At 48.1% G+C, this 22305-nt stretch overlaps 1 protein-coding gene across 1 annotated transcript in view; it reads right to left on the bottom strand.

The window, feature by feature from the left end:
* CYGB (cytoglobin) overlaps positions 1-11613 on the bottom strand; it is a 195707-nt gene extending 184094 nt beyond the window's left edge. The window contains exon 1 of the mRNA XM_069200234.1: positions 10358-11613. Coding sequence (XP_069056335.1) covers positions 10358-10503 — 146 coding nt within the window. The 5' untranslated portion in view covers positions 10504-11613. The remainder of the gene's footprint in view (positions 1-10357) is intronic.
* Between the last annotated feature and the right edge of the window lie 10692 nt (positions 11614-22305).

Below are 22305 nucleotides of genomic sequence, written 5' to 3'. Positions count from 1 at the left end.
TAGCTCATGTCAGATGCCTTAGGTTCATAATGGTACCTCTCCCCGGGGAGAACTGCATTGGTCTTCATGGATCAGATGGGACATATAAGGTGAAATTCAGATAGCCAGAGACTTGCTGAACACCTTGATGTCTGTATTTAGCATTGTGAGGGGTCTATATGCTGCAGGAGTGCCAGCTCCCTCCCCGCCTAAAGGGCATACATATAACCTTCAAGTTAACTGTCATCTGCACCTCTGAAGCAGCTGGTGCTAGCCTGGCGATGTCCAATCTCTCTAAAAAGAGAGAGTAAGTGGATATACTTATGTTTGGATTTGTTGCGTATACGTGTTGCAAGTGTGTGCAGAATATATCTATGATGTCAGCCCTGGAAGTAACTCTGGGGCCATCTGGAGCGATTAGATATGTTGTGATAGAGGGGGGAACATTCTCTGTGCAGAATACAAGCTAAGCGGCACCCAGATTTGTCGCCCTCATGGTGCAGCTGTTCCTATATTGTTTCAGAGTATTTATCCAGGCTATTCCAGATGTCTGTGTTTCGCCCACGTAAGGTGTGTTCTATCCTAAGTGAGGCTGTGCTAGCTGGGTTTCTGTGGGGTCCTCTAGTATGTCCGACGGCATTCGCCAAGACTTGATCCCAGTGTGGTATCTCCCAGCGCAACTATACAACAAACAGGTGAATGATCAGATTAGAAATGTGCCATATGTGTTATTTGAATAACGTCTAGTCTGGGGTACCCTGCAACAAGAACCCTGTCCAACCTACTGTAAGTGGTATGTGTGGCAGAGTGACAAGTATATATACTCTGCTCTGGGTGTTTTAGAAGGCATACATCCACTGCCCCTATGTTAGTCATGGCAACTTGGAGTGCAGTTGGGTTTTGTGCCTGTCCTAGCTGGGGTCCTAATCAAGTGTGGGTCCAAAATACAGTTGAAGTCCCCCAGGCACAGCAAGGGCAAGTCCATCTCCTGAGTGATCAGATCCTGTGCCTTGAAGAAGAATGTGGGATTAATGGTGTCAGGGGCATATGTTTTCAGTAGATTGCCCTGTAGGAGGACGTATCTATCCTCCACATCTACTCTTGTGTACGTGAGGGAGAGTGTAACTCCCGGAGTCACCCATATCATCGTGCCCCTGGAAGAGTTAGAAAAGGACGAATTATATATCTCTCCTCTCCTTTTCTCGGCCAGTTTCATGACATACGTTTTGATCCAGGTGGGTCTCCTGCAGGCACGAAATGTCAATTTTGTGGCACTTAAGGAAGGTAAGTAACCTGTGTCGTTTAATGTATGTACCCAGTTCTCGAACATTCCAGGTTAGAATTCTGTATGCTCCCCATCCCTGACCTGGATGTGTGGTGTGTGCTACTGTCGCCCTCCGCACCCCTTCGAACTGCTCTGAGAAACTTGAATAAAAATTAAAAAAACAGTGTAAACTATACCCCACTCACGGACAAGTATAGTGCAACCGCATGACTACTAATGTCAAGCCATTGCATGTGCCAGGACTCACGCCTCATCCCTCCCCGTCCAAAGGGGACTGGCTAGTACTCATTTTCTGAATTGCATCCCGGCCAGTCTTACTGATCATCTAATCTCCCCCAGTCCTAACGTGACTGAGCACACAGGTGAGCCTCCATAGAGACAGACAATCCTTGGACCCGCGACCCTTGCTTTTTTCTACCCAACTTCTGCAGTTTCATAACATGAACAAATGTGCCTGCGGTCTCCTCGCGAGCTGCTACATATGTACCAGGCACACATCGACAAACTTCCTTTTTCTCAATTTGTCACTGTCATTCGTGCTGTTCAGTCGCCTCCCCAGTCCCCACCTCCAGGGCAACCATTGTGTCTGGCACAAAGTCTGGCACCAGATTGGAGTGTTGTCTTTGTCAGTTTCCTCTGACTGCATTTGTTGATCTACATTTGTCGATCTATACTCTGTTCAAGGATTGGCGATTCAGTGGTGCTTTGTCGCATGGTGCTGTCATTGCTTATCGTCACTTTGCGGAGTCCCAAAGGGTGTGTGTTCAGGCTTGACGCTCCTGCTTGGTTTCGATCTGAAGGTCTACTGCGGCGTGTGCCCCACAACTGGGAGCAGCTAGCACCCTGTAAGCAGTCTGCAGGTTCACTCCCGACCTCAAGCCATTCCCAGACATCTTCCTGTTGTTGGAAAAAATGGACTTTCTCCTGGTGTATCACTTTGAGTTTTGCTGGTTACAGGAGCATGTACCTAAGATTGAGAGCTCGCAACTTCTGTTTGACACTGAGAAAAGATTTACGGCAGACCTTGACTTGCTTCGTGTAGTCAGGATAAATGGTGATTTTGGCTTTGCCAAATAAAGGAACCGGCCTTTCCCGTGCCACACAGAAGATACAGTACTAATCATGGTAATTAAAGATCTTGGTGATAATGGCCTGTGGAGGCGCCCCTGGGCCCGGAGGATGCACGAGGGCTATTTGTGCTCTCTCCACTACAAACAGATCGGATAGGCCCTTTTTAAAGGTCAGTGTGCACCCAGTTCTCCAGGAATTGCTCCATGGTGTATCCTTCCATTCTCTCTGGAAATCCTGGGATATGAATATTGCTTCGTCAGGAGCGGCCCTCGGCATACCTCAGCCCGTCGCTTCAAGTCTGCTGTGATTAGGGACATTTGGGCCATTTGGCTTTTGAGGACCACAAGCTCCCTTTGCATTTTGGAAATGTTGCTTTCAGCAGACATTACTTTTTCAGCCACCTTCCGTAAGTCAGTTCTGAGGAGGTTTACGTCTACGGAATCTACCTTAATTTTATTTTCAAAGGTGATGCAGAATCCTTGTATGGCTGCCAATAGCTCTGATCTGGTCAGTTCCAAGCCACTTCCAAGGACACTTTCAACAATAATTGTCCATGACTGCCTCGTAATTCTTTGCGTAGGTTGGCGTGGGTGATGTATTGCATCATTCCATTTGTCACATGAGCTCTTGGTGGCTTGTCTTTCCGCATTGTACAGGGTATTGTTTTGGCTAGTGTGTCAACGCACTGAGTACTGAGTCTAGCTCTCACGCTGGGTTATGAGGATGATTCTTCACAATGAGTCGAGGGGCATAACAACAACTCAGGGGCTCATTCCGACTTCTGCGGTCTTTTGCGTAGACCGCTGAAGTCACGGGCGCCAGAGGACTGCCAGTGCTGGTGGTCCTCCAAAAGCCATACTCCGAGTACTGAAGGATTTCCACCTCAATTTGGGGGGAAATCTTCCAGTAGTCGGGCTGGCGGTGCAGAGGCAGTTCCACCACCAGCCCGCCCGCCCCGCCAAAAGGATGCTGCCAGCCGTATTACGACCTGTAATACGGCCTGGCGGTATCCTAATGGTGGGGTGGGGCTGGTGGTAGGAGAGCCGGGTCCCGTCCCCTCAGGGAGGAGCCCCTCGTCAGATGAGGTAAGTGACCTCCGCAAGGGGAGGGGGTGAGGTGTGTGAATGGGTGTGTGTGAGTGTGTTTGTGTTTCATGAATGGGAACCTGGGAGGGGAGTGTTTGTGCGTGCGTGTGTGTCTGTGTGTAATTATGGTGATGCGTGTGCGCGTGAATGTACGGGTGTGGTGAGTGTGAGTGATTGTGTGTCACGGTGTGCGTGTCTGTGGGTGCGTGTGTGCATGCAGGGGGCGGGGTTCAGTACGGGGATCGGGGTGGAGTGGGGTGGGGTGGGGTGGTCACTACTGGGAGTGGGGGGGTACATCTACCGGCAACAGGAATACAAATTCCTGTTGCTGGTAGCCTTTCCTCCATGAATTTCATGGCGGTGCTACTGCCACGGAATCCCTTGTGGAAAGGGGACTCAGAATACCGACAGCAGTTTTGGGAGGCCTGCTGGGTTGGAGATGCTCATCTCTGGCCCGGCAGGTCCATCCGCCCTGGTGGGAGGAACGGGGAAATGGCGGTTTGCCACAGGCCAATCCGCCACACTCTTACATATCGGTCTGCACCGCCACCCTGGCGGCAGTGAAAAGACTGCCGCCGGCGTGGCGGTTCAGTTACCACCATAGTCGGAATGACCCCCTCAGAGTGGTCACCAACGTCCACACCCCACGTCCAAGAGAAGTATATAAGTTCTGTGGACTGTGTAGTTTCCACTATAGACCAGGGGTGAAGCCCACCTAGGGTTTGTACATCACGTGCGACAGAGGCGTTACTGGACCTGGATTGAGGACCAGAAGATGACTCAGTGTGTTCCCCAATGTTGTGACCCCACCACTGGGGGAAAGATGGCCACCACAATCCAGGAATGATGCCTGCTAGGGGTCAATGTACCTTATATGGCAGGATCTGCAATTCAACGTGTGGTGTCTTACATTTTGCACCGACCTCTGGTGGCGTGTGCCTGTGGAATGGTGCCCACAGCATTGCCCTCAAGTGGCTGAATATGTATGAGTCATTCAGGATTACACCCACCACTGTGAATGGTCACTGCACTGTTGACTGAGGCCAGCCTTTGGGCTTTGCTGTTAAGGGGCACTCGCTCCGGTAGTATGGGTTGTGGCTAAATTCAAGGCACCTCAGAATAGATGAAGGTGTCTGTGTTGTAGAGAAAACATTCTCTGTAAGGGCACACAGGTCGCTGGGGAGAAATTAAATGGGACGTACTGCAGTGCTGTATCCAAGGGAAAAAGCGGCCTCTGAGTTGTGCAGAATGTCCAGATATTAAAATGTTCTGGGGGATCTTGCCCCTTACCTGTTGCCATGGTCGCAGCCACAGGGGCATGAGAGATGGTGTGAAGGGTCCCCAGAGTCCTCTGCCTAGGCTCATTTGGAAGCGATGGTTCCACATAATGCTGGGGTGGGGGGAAGGCCAGGAACTTGATTGATAATTCCCCCCACCTGGTGAAGCGAGCCCCTGCAGGCAGCCTCACCTCTTGGGTCCGCAGGTTCGGTCTGTGGCAGTCAGAAATTGGATAGTTCATAAGCCCTAGGGCCGCTGTGCCAGACCTGCCGCAGGCAGTGCCCTGGGTGGCTGCTGCGGACCCCTGGTGCTGTGGTGAGAGGCAGGAGTCTGCTGTAGGTAAAAAGTATTTTTTTAAATAATTTATCTTAATCAGTGGTCCCAACTGAGGCAGGAGTCCCCCACAGCTTTGCCCTCACACACCTTTATTGTAACATCTGTGTGTTCACACTAGCAACATTAGTTAGAAAACGTGGCTGGTCTTTTCACGCATACTATATTAATAGTACTCAGCTGATTAGGTCAAGCATACAAGACAGTACAAGCTGTCTAGTTGCAAACGATGCACTGTGGACCCACTTACATGGGCTTACATACTGCCCACTGCTTATCGTTAGTTGTCTATATTGTCATTCTTTTGCTTGCTTCTTATTCAATGGTTTTCTTGGTCCCAGCTTCTTCATCTTGTATTGCCCCTCTCCTGGAGCATACTTTATTCACCATCCCTCGGATTGGCTGGCTTCCACCCTTCCACTGCTCACTTTAAGGGCTCTACTTTTTTCTTTTTTCTTAAGCACTCCATGAGAGTGCATGTGTTTTCCAGCTTTCTCCCTTGTGTCCCACTTGGCTCTCTGTGCTGCTGTCTCCCTTGCGTCACAAACTTTCTGTCTTGTGTTTCAGGCCCGTCAAACTACCTGCATCCCTGATGTTCTGTGTTGCTTATTTGCTTGTGTGCTTCTCTCAGCCCTTATGTTGCTCTCCCTTATGTGCTGCTTTTCCCCAGTCCACCCTTTACCCGTTGCTTCCACCCAGGCCTCCACCCTCTCCTCCTTCACCTCTTTTATGATTTACTGTTGCACCTGGACATTCCTTAAAAATAAAAGGACTACAATTTTTCATCAACCAAGGGGCACAAAATGAGAGCACTCATCAACATAGAAAACAGAGGAGGCGCTAAGGAAATAAAGTGTACATTTTTTAAACCCACTATCACACCTGTTAATTAAATAGCTTTCTGAAACTACTACTGACATGAAAACATGTCTCTCCCTCTTTTCAGTCGATCCTCTCTGAAAATCGGGATATGAACTACATTTCCTGAAATCTTTGAGGACAGCTGCTGCAAAACTAGGACTATCCCGGCCTAGTCACCCTAGATGAGTGAAACATTCCAGGTGAACGTGCGGCATCCAAGAAATTCAACTCTGCCGATTCATCTATGGGACAACCATGCGCCGTGTTTACAGCCTGATTAGCCCAAACACCAACCAAGCGTGTTGGCACAAACACCTGAATGTTTTGCCCACTGGGTTTGCATAGCTCCACCTTTGAGACTGAGCTGAGTAAGGACGCAACTGGTCCCATTCTTACCACTCTGCTAGGAGCAGCTGATAAGCTCCCTTTCGTGCTTTAGTAGATCGGTAAACACTTCTGTAGATGAAATATTGATCCCTGCTTTGTTACAGCTTTGGCCCCAGAATAACTGTTTCATTCCGACTGTGCTTTATTGGATAAACTGTTTCGGGATTCCATTTGTTTATGAATACACTGTGTTTGTCTTTGTGTAGGCTTGTTAGCAAGTCTACTGTGGCCTTTATATTGGATGTGCGTTGACACCCTTTCAGGTGGAAAAAAGATGCATTTTAAAACATTATTGCGAAGGAAGACTATTTAAAATTGCAGTCTGCGTTGTTTCTTGCTTCCTCTCTTATAGTTTGTTTTGGTGGATAAAGATGCTTCAGTTCTTAACAGTCTTCCGGCATAACCCATGCCTTTTCCTCTGAATTACCTACCGGCAGTCCCTTCATTGAATGTAAGTATCACTTTGAACGTCTTATTTCTGTCCTTGCCTGACATGGAGTTTGGTATACACTGTACGCTCTGCCGTGGGTCACTCGCCTTGATGGACCGTTCCAATGCTCAACACCTCTTTAAAAAATAAACGAAATATGGTGGAGTCCTCACTAAATCACCTCAGCAGTGTGTTTTGGAGGGACAGCACCTTCACTTCAAATTGGGACTTCTTGCACCACAGGTCAACGATCTCTTACTTCACTTAGCTACTAATATGTATGCCCCCTCCATGCCAGCCAGTGGGTACTTAAATAATACCAACTGTGCCCTCAAGCCCACCAGTTACCGCTACTTTTTATCTAGGTGCTGTCTTGTGGCCCCTGCTTGAATTAACATTAGTCTTAGTGAGGATAGTTGACCGGGTATTAAGATGTGATCTCCAACCACATCATGAGCAATCTTTCTTGTTCTCCTAGTGATAGTAAAGATGTACTCAATCGATTGTCTATTAGTGGAAGTGGCTCTTAATGCTGTTTCTGCACTGAATTGATGAGTTAGATTTCTTGGCAGAAGAACAGAAAGTTGGGGCTCATATCTCAATAGAGATTAGACCACAGCAGATTTGTCGCTTCTCATAAATACCCCATCTTTAAACACCACAGTGAGTTTGAAGTGCAGTATGCAGTGTTTGGATTCAAAGAGGAACGCAGTGAGAGCCCTCTAACATACTTAGGTCAGGGAATTGTGAATTTGGTCGAACACGCCCTCTTCACAGTATGTGATAAGTTCAGATATCTCTGTTTGCAAGCCAGAGTTGTGCATGCAGAAGTCCCTGACCTTATGCTGGGATAAGAAACCCTTTGATCTCTGTCCTAACTGTTGTCTTATCAGACTGATGAAGCATTAGAACGATTGCCTTGGTTCAAATTTTATAATCGAGTGATGATCATTATGTTTCTGTCATCACAAGATGCATCCTTAGATCTCTGGCTGGTACTCAAGTAAGGGTGGCATATCCTGAGATTGTTCACTCCTTTGGTCAGAGTGATACCTGTTTTTTTTAGGTTGATGCTAGGCACATTTTCAAAAGGTGTAAGGGTCACTACCTATGGTGGCACTGTGACGCTTATACACAGCAGGTGTTTAGGTCACTGGAGTCAACTTAGTTATGCACAAGGAAATGTGAGGACCTCCTTGGTACAGTCAGTGTTGCATATGTACATGAGTTGTGAGGGCAACTGAGCATAATGTTAGTGATAGGGGCTGGTGGCGACACCCTGGGGTGATATCACTGACTCTAGGGTGGAGGAGGTGTGAGTTCCTAACCATATATATCCTGATATGATGTATCCAGTGGTACTGGATGTGTGAGGGTCCTTGTGATTTATCAGTGGTGCCTGGGTTTAGGTGTGGGTAAACAGTCCTACCATTAAGATGCCAGTATACACTTGTGCATGCTTCTTTTCCTTCCCCATCCAACAGATGCTGGTATAGGGTGTCTCAGACGAAGAGACTGCAAAAATTATGGTCCATTTAATAGTGATAAACTGGGCCCAACCACTCCCAGTTTCCTGCCAGAGACATGTATACATAGAATGGCACTTCAGGACCCTGGCTATGTGACTCTGCTACTCTGTTGTACTGCCAACCTCTCCAGTCCCTGACTCTTCCACTCCACCAGCCCCTAACACTACCACCTCCACTAGCTACTGCCTCTACCCAGCACATCTCTGCCTCCTACCCAACACCCTAAGTATATAAAACAGTAATAGATGGAATGCTTGAATTAGTCTAAGCCACTAGTAATCACGTAGGGCTGTATCCCAACCCATCATTAATGTGCACACCATGCCACCTCAGTTGGGACCCAGCTATATGCAAATCAGTTTTGACCATGCACCAGTACAAACAGTCCAGCTCCAACTGCCAAGCCAGATCCTTCCTGAACCGCAACACAATAAACCCAGGACCGGTTTCACCCTAGTTATGCACTCATCAGCCAGGTACAGCTTGGTTCGAATGACACTGTGTGCATGGGACCCACATCTGGCCATACTCATTCCACTTATGGCAACACAATAAATGAACAAAACAATGATGGATGGAATGCTTGCATCTCAGCCACTGGTAATCATTAAGGCCGCATCCCAGTCCATCGTTATTTTGCACATCATGCCTCTTCAGTTTATGCAAACCAGTCTTGTCCCTGCTCCAACTGGAACTGTGAAGCCAAGTCCTCCCTGAATGGAATGCAAGCAACCCAAGACTGGTTTCATGCTAGTTATGAGCTCTTCAGCCCAGGTACACAGTGCATTTGGGGCCCACGTCTGGGCATGTCCGTCCCACTAAGGGAACACAATAAGTATAAAAAGCAGTGATGAATGGAATGCTTGAATTAATCTCAGCCACTCGTAATCACTCAGAACACAAGCAACCATGGACCGGCTTCGCCATACTTAGGAGCTCATGAGCCCGATACAGCATGGTTCCAGTGATACAGTGTGTCCTCCCACTTAGGGTGCCTCAATAAGTATACAAAACAGTGGTTAATGGAATGCTTGAATTAATTTCAGCCACTGGGAATCACTTGGGCTGCATCCCAATCCATTGTTATTTTGCACACCATGCCACCTACCTCAGTTTGGACCTAGCTATCTGCATATTAATTTTGATCCTGTTCCAATAAAATCAGTCCAGCCTGAATTGCCAAGCCAGGTTCTCCCTGAACTGGAACACAAGCAACCCAGGACTGTTTTTCCTTAGTTGTGGGCTCATCCACTGGGTATAGCTTGGTTCCAGTGACACAGTGTGCACAGTACCCATGTCTGGACATACCTGTCCCATTTAGGGCAACACAACAGAAATACAAAATAGTGATGGATGGAATTCTTGTATGAATCTCAGCCACTGGTAGTCACTCAGGCTGCATCCAAAGCCATTGTTGCCAGCACCACACAATGCCACTTTTTTCAACTACTATGTCTACCAGCTTTCCAATACGTGGCTTTGGCCCGCGCCCCCCCTTGACTGCCACTGTACACAATACCTGGCTCTGCCACCTCGAGCTGTTCCTGACTCTCTCCTACTCCTGCAGCGCCAGCCCACGAATCTCCCACCGCTCCACCATCCTCCATCTACTCTTCCACCGCCACCTTCTTCCGGCCCTGGCCCCACTCCTGTTTACTAGACCCTGACCCTGTCATCTTCCCAGTATGCCCCAGCGCGACCTGCCCTCCGGCCCCAGCCCCTGGCCCCACTACCTTTCCGTAACCCCAGAGCCCTTGAAAGCGCCACTCAAGACTTAGACTGACACCCCTTCTCCCGACAACTAGCCCCTCACTCTGCCATCCCTATCCCGGCAGTACTTGCCCCCTCCATACCTGAGGATGGAGAGCCCCCAACCTACCCGGATACCTGATGAAAAGGCATACCCTTTCCCATCAGGTGCACCTTATGAACACAACAGAACCTCCTCCTGTACCCCCAACTTCGCAATACACGATGAGGACAGGATACCCTCCCCAAGTCCTTCACACACCAACCACTGACCTCGTACATGCCTGGTGAGGGTGGGGACACGCAACTCTCGCCTGTCCGTACATTATCGTGTTTATCGCCCCTGCTCCCCCTCACCCCGGCCTCGTACCTGATGAGGATCGACACCCCCACGTCCTCGCAGTTGACGTACACCCGGCTCCATGTCTCGCGGATGAGACGCTTCTCCACCTCGGTGATGTCCTCGTCCCGCTCCCACCTCCCCATCTCCACCTCTCCGTCCTGGACCTTCTCCATGGAGGAAACGACGGGGAGCGCCGTGGAGCGCAGAGAGCCGCGAGCCCTGCAGGCTGCGAGGGAGCGGTTCTGCACGGGCTGTGGGGGATAGGAGCAGCGAGGTGTGGGGGCGTCCCAGAGATGGAGGCTCCAGAGAATAGGGGGGCTTGCAAGAGGTAGGGACTGCTCTGGGTGCGGAGGAGCTCTGCGATGTGTGCGGGGGGAGGGGTGCTATGGAGATAAGGGTGATCTGCCCTTCGTATAAGGGGGCTGCTTCAGAAATAGGATGTGTTCTGGACCGCGAGGTGCTCCGACAGGGGACTGTTCAGAAGGTGTGAGTGCGGGACGGGCTGGAAAAGGGTCCTTCAGTCGGTCTCTCTAAAAGAGAAATGATTTCCTCCGAGTTTGTGCTGTCTATGGGAGGGGGGCTTTCCGAACCAGGGGATGCGCTCAACACAGGGGTGGCAGACAGGGGGCTTCTCGGTGACAGTGTGGACTGATGTGGAGGAGCGCGGGGCTGCTCTCGTGGGTTATGTATGTGAGGAGTGAGTGGGCTTTCTAGCTACAAATGTATGGTGGGCTTCACTGGTTTGGTTGACATCTTGTGGGGATGAGGGTTCCTAAGAGTGGGTCGTTGACCTGGGAGTTATCTTGTGTTTTAGAAAGCGGGGGTCCTGTCCTGGGCACTGTACCTAGAAATAAATGTAACGGGGGGATCTTTTCAGCGGCCAACGCACTCTGTGTCAATGTGGGGCTGATTTCTCACACTGGCTTGCTTCTCTTGGGATGGGACATACACTCCTGAGGGTATTCTATCAGGAGGGGGCCCTTGGAATGGGGTCTTCTCTCTAGCAGCAGTATGGGCTGATGTCTGAGGCTGCTGCTCTAGAAATGGGGATTGCTGTAGAGACGGGATGCTGTGGAGATGGGGGCTGCTCTCCTGGGTGGTGGGGGATGCCTGGCAGCTCTCAAGCTAGCAGGGAAAGCTCCATAAACGTGCCCTTACCCAGACCTTCCCGTCAAAACTACACAGCCCTCGGCTGGCTGTGCAGCGTAAGCTTTCCGAAAAACTGAGCGAAAAGTGCTGGCACCCCGGAGGCTTTAAGGGCTGCCGAGCTCCGACTGAGGAGCGTGGTGTTTCTCGTCCCCGCCCTCACCACCCCTCCGCCTTTAGTGCACCCTGCGCTCTTCAAGGGGGCGGGGGAGCGAGAAGGGGCCTGGGGGCGCGGCTCCGTTGCCCCACATTTCCAGCACCACCCGAGACTGTTCTCAAACTTGGATACAGAGAAAATAAAACAGCCCTCGTTGATGTATTGTATTGTAAAATGTAATTGCTTTATTTAAAGTGCTTCGTACCCCTCACGAGGCGCTGAAGTGCTTCAGGGGGCGAGTAGCACGCTTCATCTCAAGGAAGTGATGCTTGGTTCGAAGAGTGCTGAATACCGAATAGCATACGTGGAAGGAATTTTGTGGTATTTGGTGCCCAAAGTGCTATTATCCTTTTTAGGTAGCAGGGCTTATGAGAAATGAGAGTTAGAAAGCAGGCGCTGTATATCAGTTGATTGTTTGTGAATTAATAGAGGTCTGTAGAGTCCACCCAGGAGCATCGGAGGCATAGCTCACAGCATACACTGGATACAGGCACTTATGACAATAGACTGAATAAGACCCCAGAGCAACAGGTGAGTTACTTCAGGGCAGGAGCGTCGCCCCCTGGCTAAAAGCCAGCAGCTGTAAAATAAAACGATATTTGATTATCATTTCAGTTTACAGCTGATAGCTCAGCCAGCATGTGCAGGTAGGGGTAGTGCTGGGCCATGGGAGGTTGGGGGGAGGAGTGGAGTGCACTAAGTGTGCATGTCACTTTGGCTGGCTGTCTTAGGCCGCCCAAAGTGACATGCGCACTTAGGTTTCTCTGCAGCCGGGTTGGAGAAACTGCACAGACCCCAGTCGTGGTGCTGCTCTCATGGTAGGCATAGCATAAGAGTAGTGCCAGGATTGCATGGGGAGTCTGTACTGCTGTCCCAGGGGCTGCAAAGAAATGGGCAGCAAGGGCAAATGTCAAAGCAAGTCTGTTCTAGCTTACTTAATTGGACACAAAGAACTGCATTTTAAAAATATTTACAGGGTTAAGACACCTGCTGTAGAGATATTTGTGTGCCCAGCAATTTTGAGGGGATTAAAATAGCGGTAAGACAATTCTGGTGGTTAGTAGAGTTCTGGGAGAATTCCTTGTTTTGTCCAGGCACAGTTTCTACTCATAAAGTAACATATAGGTTTAATGTGTCTGCTGCAAAGCACATCATGTGGCATGCAGACCACATATGTGTATTTTATAGAGAAAGGTAAGTGTGGTACTGCTTTTGACACAGACAAGTTTGTTACTTCCAGTTTGTAAGTTACAATCCTTCTAATAAATCACAACGATCTATTTACTGGCATCAAGGTGCTGCATGCACACTGTGAGTCTTTATCATTTATAATTTTTTCTCAATCTGTTGTTATTCAGAGATTGAAAATAAGGACTCCTCTAGGAATTCGTAAAGTCTTGTTATTACAAGTATTACATTTTATATTCTGACTTTGTGTTTTTCCCTATCTTACATGATTTACATACAATGTCTACACATATGGACGATATGTAACTCCTACACATTATAAGCCTCATTGCCTTAAATTACATTCCCTGTACATTTATTTACACACTTTGATGATGTATTGTGTCTCTGTGTGTGATGTAAAGCTCTCTGACACCGTACACTGGGATGAGTAGACCTATAAAAAAACTAAATAAAAAATAAATTAGATGCCATTAAAATTGTTATTAGTGTAATTGTTAGTGAGTAGTGCAGTTACTCATACGCACAGATAAATCTTGCATTTTTACAGTGCATGCACACAGGAGGTTTGAATAAAGTCAGACACCTGCCTCCAAGTCATAGTTTCTATATAGTACTTGTGAAATGCTAAAATATGTGCCTTTGTTTGCTTCAATTGCATTAGCATCTAGGTATTAAGCTCTAGATAGCTGCCAACCAGGCTGATGGCCCTTTAAATAAGGCCTTTGTTTGTGCTGGAAGTGAAAATAAGAAATGCCTCTGTCTGCCTGCAAATTGGTGCACTGAAAAGAATCCAGACAACGTGCTGGCACTGCTGAATTGTGTTCCAGTGTCAGAAAATAACACTGGGACAAGTTCAGCAGGCTTTCTTGCACTGCCGCCGACATTCGTTTTTTGGGAACTGGGACTTACTTTTCGTTATGATACTTTGACATATTGAAAAAGATGGAGAGATTCAGGAAGTAGAGACTGTCACGATCTACTCGTAGTCTGTGTCTGTGGTCCACTGGAAGTGTGGCGAGGTTCTTGTTCTTGTAGGTTCTGCCTTGGCTCAAATAGGGGCGACCCTTTCTGGTAGCCACGGTGCAGCTGACAGAGGGAACACCAAAGGCAGTCCGTGCCCTCCAGAAGGAGTCCCCGAGGGAAAAAAAAAAAAAATGGGAAAAACCTCAAAAAGGAACTCCTGAAACAAAAACAAAGATAAAAATAAATCAGAACAAAAAGGTAAAAATGGTCAAGAAAAAAGCTAGAACAGGATCAGGAAATCAGTATCTGACGCAGAAGAACAGGAGCAAAGATCACCACCCAAAGGAAGTGTTGCAGCGCAAAGAGAAGAGGAATCACACACCTTATATACCCAAAGAACAGGAAGTGACTGACAGGAAGTAAAAGTCGCCATATTGGATTGGGATCATGTCATAGAGTTCTATAGAAAAAGCACCATATTAAATAAGGTACCAAGGCATGCAGGGAAAAAGAAGGCATGCTGTGAAAGAGAAGGGAATCATGGGTAGGAAAGAAAGGCATAAGTTAGGAAGAAAACGAGGACAACAGAAAAGAAGAAAAAAGAAATAGAAGGTAAGTGGGGAAGAAAAGGGAGAGTGGGGAGAGGCAGGTACTAACTGGGGTGCTCCGCATCAATGCAGAAGCGAGGCCCCATGCCCAATTTGGGTCCTCGACATATATAGGAAAGGCTCGGGGCGCGGTGCGTCCTACTGCCGCGCGCCGCGTCCCGAGCTGAACATTCGGCTTGCGCCGCGTGCCGCAGCGTGACAGACACAGGAGGAGGAAGAGAAAAGTGGAAGACAGTGAGAAAGGAAGAAAGCAGGATGTAAAAGAAGCAGCAAGAGTGAGATAAAGAGTCAGGATTTGTAGTGTGGTGCAAGAAAGGCGTAGGCATTGGAGCCATATTGGGCAGCTTTGGTATTGGGCAACCCCAGCATTCAGTAGGGCCAGTGGAAGGCTTCTAAGGAAGACTTAGGGCAACCGCACAAAAAAAATAAAAAATAAGTGTTGCCTACTGCCAAAAGAGTGAGCTCTGTCAGATGTTTGCCTTATGTTGGTGCACACAGATGGTGTGCCAAAGAGGGGACTCCTCTGAATTCTGGACTATTGCAGGTCATTCCAGGCTGTACGGACGCCCTGGAAGTGCAAGTTTTATAATTTTTAATACTATGTATTGCAGAATATTGGTGCTGTGCTGGAAAAATGGACTGAGAGCGCCACCATGTGGTGTACTCTCATAAACAAGTGCCGGTGTTTAAAATTAAGTGTCGGTGTTAAGCACCTGAAAACAGTGGCACAAATTAAGCACTGTCTAGTGAGCGCTGATGATGATGATGCGATGGAGCACGCAATACTTGTCATGATTGATGTAGAATGGAAAAAGGCAAGTAGAGAAGCTGCAGTGTTGGTGAGTTTAGAATGAGAAATGAGTTAAGAAGGATGTAAAAGTTCTGTTTCAATAAGGATGTACTTAATTGTTTTTTAAAGTAAGAAAGAAGTTGTCTGCTAAGAATAGATTGTTGGTGTGTGGTTTGAGGTCTTTGCGGCTAAACGGAGTTAGGTGAAAGCTTACTGAACTGGCTTATGATAGGCACCTGGTGCAGTCTCTAAGCAGTGGTGGAGTGTGCAGACGCTTTTGATGGCCCTTGATGGATAAAGAGGTGGTGGACTGGCCACAATGTGTGGACTGCAGGTTAGTGAGAAGAATCCGGTTGTGAGGAAGAGTCTACAAGAAACAGCATAGTTGGTAGGAGGGCCTTGGGCAAAAATAGGTTTGAATTATATTTTGCTAAAGAACTGTTTAAGAGAGAGAAATGTTTGCTTTTGTGATGCCTTTTTTTAAAATTAAAAATGGATTAATTTTGTTACAGAGATAACCACAATGGATGCAGTGAATGTTTTAAGTGGAGTGGAGGATTCCTCAAAGGTATTGGTACTGAAAATGACATACACTTTACTTTGGAGGATATGCAAGGTGTCTAAGAATACACAGCTGAAAAGAGTTATTCAGGTGAATGTGAGTACATGAGAGATAGGTTGGTATGGGAGGACTTATGTACACATCACATCAAGGGTCATATGTATGAACACATTTTCCCATAGACACAAAATGGGTAAAACCCTTTGATGCATCTGGCCCCAAGTTACTTATTAGAAGTTCAGTGCTAAATGCGAATCTCCTATGCAAACATGAGTTGCACAAGATTGGAATTACGAATTGTGTGATAATGATTGCACCCTCACAATCTTCCCTTTGATAAATTCTAGCTTGTCTAAGCTGCCTGAATTTAACAATAAGAAAACATTTTGAAAAAAAGGCAAAACGTGCAGAATTTGATATGGCTGTATTATGTTTCATTTACAAGGTGAAACTTGGAATAGGAGGTATTTACCACACCAAATAAATACATCTCCCTGGGCGGTGGCATATACAGTGCCTGGTAAATGCCTCACCCTATTCTGCACAACTTGTAATCAGTGCTTCATAGCAGTTCTGTTACAGGATTCACACCCTATGACTTAATGAGCCCAAAAGAGGCTAATACCAAAACGTAAACCTTTTTAGTTCAGGGGGAAGAGAAAACAGAAAACAGTAGGGAGGAAGGTGAGATTTATAGGAAAGGGAGAAGGGAAGTAAATTAATAATATCAGGACATTCCGTGAAAGTGAGGTCAGGCAACTAAGGTGTCTCCAAGTTTTCAGAAATAATCTGGTTTAAAGAAAGTTGCATTTCTCTTCCAAGTTACCTAAATGGAATAGCCCAGGGTGACCTTTCAGCAGAAGATAAAGTGCCAGGAAAAGGTGGCATTGGAAGTGTGACTGGTTGTGGAGGCCACAATATCCCTGGTTGCAAGTGCATTTTTGTTGATATGTGTTGAAGAGGAATTCGGGGAAGGAAGGTGGATTTGTAGATATAGTTAGAGTAGAAAGAGGGTGACGTGGTTTGGTGAAAAGGATGCCTACAGGACTACAGGATTCTGTGGTCTAAACTGAGTACTTTTCTGGGGGGTGGGGAGGATATTGTGTTATCTTCCGTCTACAGCCATTGTTAGGCAGCCAACAGTCTATATGGTGCCATCTTGGGCTGTCATGTTTTTAATCTAAATGTTCTGGTGTAGTTTTGACTGCTTTCTGTGCTCAGGCAAGTTGTTGTCTTGTGCTGCCCACTAAACGTCTTCACCATCACCCCGCCTTCCTTACTGGTAAGCCTGCAACAGTCTGAAAGAAGGCGGAGGAAACTGGATTGCACTGTGTTATTTTCTATGGCAAATTACATTTTGAATGAAATATAAAAACGCCGATCTTGATGTGGCGGTGGCCTTTTTTGTCATTGATTTAAGGGACTCACAATACTCTTTGAAGGCTCTTCAGTCTAGAAGAAAGATACAAAACACCCTCCTTCTCAGGCGCACTATGTCCCTATTACTTTCCTCTCTTTCCGTTTCACTCTCCGTCGAGCTCTCTCAGCAGGAGCAGGTGAATGGGTTCCCGGCACCACGGGAAGAAGCTGTTTATTGTCAATGCTCGCACACAGCCACTTGCGGCGGGAACGTGCCTCCCGCTGCGGTCGCTGATTGAGCTGGTCGCTTTTGGAATCACGATTGCGTCTTTTCTATAAATATTTATTACACATTACAAGTGAGGGTTGCCGCGTATAGAAGCGCTCAAAGGCAGCGCCTCTCGGCGGTAGCAGCATCATAGCGTCTCTCGTTTCTACACGATCATACCCAGGGACGCACTTCCCTCATATCTTATCAGATCCCAGCACATCCTGTACTTGCTGTCTTTTTACCCCTTGTAGTAGAGGTGGACGAGACAATGTAGGCCGAAGTCTTGCTCCCGCCAAGGGTTCGGCTCTGACTCAATCCCCGTTCCTGTGGGATCCTCGATACAAGAACACGCCTAGCTTTCCTGGTGCTTCCGTCTCCCAAGTCCTGCTATTGCACCATCATGTAACCGAGTGGAAATACACAGCTATACAAGCTCCCTCAACGCATGTGCACGGCTTCACTAAATCGTTCTCGTCTTTTAGCTTCAGGCCCCTAGTCTGTGGAATGAACTGCATTAGTCCATGTATCTGTCTCTCATTCCCAACGCCCTCCTGTACAAACCCCTTACGTAAGTCAGACTATCACGACAATACAATGATCTTTGGGGTTGGCTTTATGAACGCCACCATGCTTAATCCTTTTGGAGATGCAAGTGTTGTAAGTAGCACCGCTAGCTTTGCACTTGGTTGAGTTGCCAGCATTTTAATTCAGGAGTATTTTTTATACTCTGCACAACAATTTTCAAACAGTAGGTCCTGTTTTCAGTGTTATGGTTATGTCCAGGGGCGTAGGAGACACTACATTTCCGGGGGGGGGAGGGGATGAGGGGGGGGGCACAGAGTGGATACGGCCAGGGGTTTACGACTCCTAACCCAAGAAGTGTGTTTTATTGACTAAAAACTTCTAATGGGACGTGTGGGAAGGAAAACTCTGGGATAGGTGGGAGGCCTCGGAGTACCTGGCCATATTAAGAGAGAGAGAGGGGGTTGAGAGGTTAGTGACAGGCCTGGCCAGCCAGACTAACTCTGCATCACTCAAAAAAGATTGCGTCAAGACGCTCCCTGTGTCACTGGTGAAGCCATTTGTTGTGCCAGAGTCTGTGTGACCCTATGTTGTTTATCAGGCCCCGTTCTTCCTGTGAGGACTGGGACTTCTGCAAGGTCTAAGGCAGTGTTCCCGGCACAGTGCCGCTGACTGTAAGGTCCTTTGCTGAATGCTAGGTAGTGTCAGGCTTCCTTGCACCACCTGCCTGTGAAACCTTCTATGTCCTGTGCTGCCAGCCAAGTAAAGTGCATCTTCTCTGTTAATTGCCTGGCAGGTGCTGTTCCACTGTTTGGGCCCTTCCTGCTTGTCCGGTGGTGGCAGGCTGTGTGCTGGCACCTGGCTGTGATGTCCTTAAAAGGCTGTGCTGCCTGCCGGGCCCAGCGCTTCCAGTCGAGTCCTGTGAGGCCTGCTATTCCCTGTCTGTTGGGCCCTTTGCTGCCTGTTAGGAAGCGATAGCCTCTGTGCTGCTGTCTGTCTGTCTGTGAAGTCCTAAGAGGCCTGTGCTGCCTGCTGGTCGCAGTGCTTCCTGTTGATACCTGTGCTGCATGCCATGCACTGTGCTGCCTTTTGGGGGCTTTCATTTTCGTCACACGGTGTCAGTCTCTGGGCCCCCACCTGCGTATGAAGTCCATTAAGGCCTATGATTGCTGGTAGGTCCTTGTCTGACTGTCAAGTGGCAGTCTCTGTGCTGCCGCCTTCCTGTGAACTTCTGTGCTGTCTGACAGGGCCGGCCTGAGCGCTGGTGGCGCCCTGTGTGACATGGTTTGTTGGCGCCCCCCTATGACCACCTCCGCCACGGATTCCCTCACTACCATCCATCACCACTCTCTCTCAGATGCATTTCATTAGTTTTATAGCACCACTCATACTGGGAAGCATCACTTACAATGTGATCAATGCAATGCAATGCATTGACCATGGTGTCATTACCACACATAGGGGTCTATCACGCATGCCTTTACCTCACATGTCTTTACCACGCATATGTGTAGTTACAGCATAGAGAACAGTCTAGCTGTCCAGGTTGAACAGGAAGAAGCAGAGGAGAGAGAGGTAAGTAGGGCTGAGGCCAGGTTTAGGGTAGGAGGTTGGGGTAGTTTTTAGAACAGGGTTAGGGTCAGGGGTCTGGGTCATTTTTAGGACAGGGTGGGTAGGTTTTAGGGTTCAGAACGAGGGCGTGGGGTCGGGGTAGTTTTTAGGACAGTGCGGAGTAGATTTTAAGGTACGGGGTGAGGGGTTAAGTAGCTTTTAGGACAGTGTGGGGTACGGTTTGGGGTGCAGGGTGGGGGTGGAGGTCATGTAGTTTTTAGGACAGATCGGGTGGGTTTTAGGGTTCAGGATGGGGGCAGGGGTGTCAAGGTAGTTTTTAGGGCAATTCAGGGTAGGTTTTAGCATTCAGGGTGAGGGCAGGGGTAGTTTTTAGGACAGGGCATGGGTAGTTTTAGGGCTCAGGGTGGGGGGGTTTAGGGCTTAGGGCAGGGGCAGTTTTAAGTGCTTGGGTGGAGTATGGTATCAGGTGTAAGGGGGCAAGGCAGGGAGAATTTACCACACATGATCCTTTGCCAATTCGTTGTAAAGGCATGCATGGTAAAGACGCAGTCGTTGTTGAGACTGTGTTGTTAAGGCGTGCATGATATACGCATGCGTTGTTCCATCATACATCCCTCATACCACTCTAGGGTGTCAGAGTACTTTACATCACACAGACATTACACAGAGACAATCATCATGTGTGTGTTAATCAGTGTATAGGAAATGTTACATAAGACAGAGGACTACAAGGTGTAGGAGTCACAGGTCTTCCATACTGGTAGCAGGTATAGTTTAAGAGTGCTTTGTCTGGAGAAGCGCAAACTCAGAATATAAAACATAACACCATGATTGGGAGCTCTCTTTAAAAATAAGAATTGATTTGCACTCAAATGAACCTGTTTTGCAACATTAAGTTAATGAAAAAGTGGGGGGAAATCATAACACTCTAATCTATACCTTGAAGTTTGCATGCAGCTCTTTGATGAGTTAATTGCTCACTGTTCTATATTAGGTTTTAATTTATAAACTACAGGGGACACAAAAAGAGGAGCTCTCTGATGTAGGAAGCTGGCATGGTGTGTTGTGAGTACCTATAGTATTATCCCCTTATACCAGGTATCCCTTTATTAGTGAAGTGTAGGCAGTGTCTAGAAGCCTAGCTCTCTAGAGGTGGCTGTGGATGAGCAGCCAAGGCTTATCTAGGAGACATGCAAAGCTCATGCAATGCCACTGTAGTCACACAGCACTTACACACATGAAAGAAACACTCAGTGTTACGAAAATAAAGGTTCTTTATTACAGTAACACAAACACTAAAACACTAGATAGGCAATATTCCAACAGGACGTAAGTAACACACTATTAAATGTACAGTAGCAATCAGAAATTGGCATAAAAATCAATAGAAAACAGTGAAAAGCAATGGGCAATACCGAAGGCCTAGGGGGGACCAAACCATATACTAGAAAAGTGGGATGTGAAAGTCTGGTCCCCACCCAAAGAAATGGAATCGGTAGAGGGGAGCTGGAGGGACTAGGAAACCCCAAAGGTAAGTACCAGCGACCAGGAGAAAAGGGATCAGTTACAGTTTTTTCCTCACCCCACCAAAAGGACTTCAGAGAAGAATATTGCAAGACCCAGACAAGACTGCAAGAAACCAGAGGTGGATCCTGGAAGAGGAAGACCTGGAAAAGAAGGGGGCCAAGTCCAGGTCACGTTGGAGTGTGCGGTTGTGGCAGGAGCCACTACCCACCCGTCTGTGGATGCTGGAGTTGGTCAACGGATAGACGAAGATGGTCAGCAATGCAGCACTGGAGCAGATGACGAGTTCCTGGGTGATGCAGTCAACGTCCTTCGCCAGATGAAGAATTGCAGTCAGTCTGTGGTGTGGAAAAAGCACCAACAAGCCTTGGCAAAGGCAAACGTCACGGTCGGAGAAAAGTGTAGCTGCCGGGGACCAGCAAGGTCTAGGGGGACTCAACCCATGGAGGGGAGTCCCAGGTGACCCTCAGCAGTGCAGAGAGTCTGGAGAAGGAGAGGCAGCCCCCACAGAAGACCCACAGGCAAGGAGCCCAGGAGTCGCAGAGAGTTCCACACAGCACACCTGAAGAGAGGTCCCACGTCACAGAAGAAGCACACAGAGGGCTGTGCTTCACAGGTAAAAGTGCTGGGGGCTGGGGCTACACGGAGCCTGAACATCCCTTGAAGAAGATGGCAACAAGCCTTGTTAGGTGCAAGAGACACGGTGCATGATGGTACTGTCCTGCGTGGGAAGACAAGGGCCTATCGTCTCCAAAGTTGGACAGCTGGTAGAGAGTACCCAAGAGACCACTCGAGACTACCACATCTGGTACAGGATCCATGCAGCTCAGGAGGAGAGGAGATCCACGCAGCCGGTTGCCATTGCAGTTGGTGCCTGCAGATGCAGGTAAGTGACTCCTTCACTCCAAGGCAGATTCCTTCTTTCTTCTCGTGCAGACTGAAGACTTGCTGCCCTCAGAGGAAGCACAGCCGGGGAAATATTGCAGTTGCTGGAAGGAGCCGGAGAAACAATGTTGCAGGGCTTAGGGCTAGGAGAGCCTACCATTGGGGTGACTTACAGTGACCTGGTGCAGCTTTTCACACAGGGTGCAACGGCCGGCCTGCAGACACATTTTACATGGGCTCCTATGGGTGGCATAATACATACTGCAGCCCATAGGGAACCCCTAGTTCCCCAATGTCCTATGTACCTGGATACCATATACTAGGGACTTATAAGGGGGCACGAGTATGCCAAATGTGGGGTGTGTGTGGTCCTAGCAACCAAATTTCAAGGGAGAGAGCACAGTCACTGGGGTCCTGGTTAGCAG

The sequence above is a fragment of the Pleurodeles waltl genome, chromosome 7, assembly GCF_031143425.1.
Source record: "Pleurodeles waltl isolate 20211129_DDA chromosome 7, aPleWal1.hap1.20221129, whole genome shotgun sequence".
NCBI lineage: Eukaryota > Metazoa > Chordata > Amphibia > Caudata > Salamandridae > Pleurodeles > Pleurodeles waltl.
This window is presented reverse-complemented; position numbering and strand designations above follow the sequence as displayed.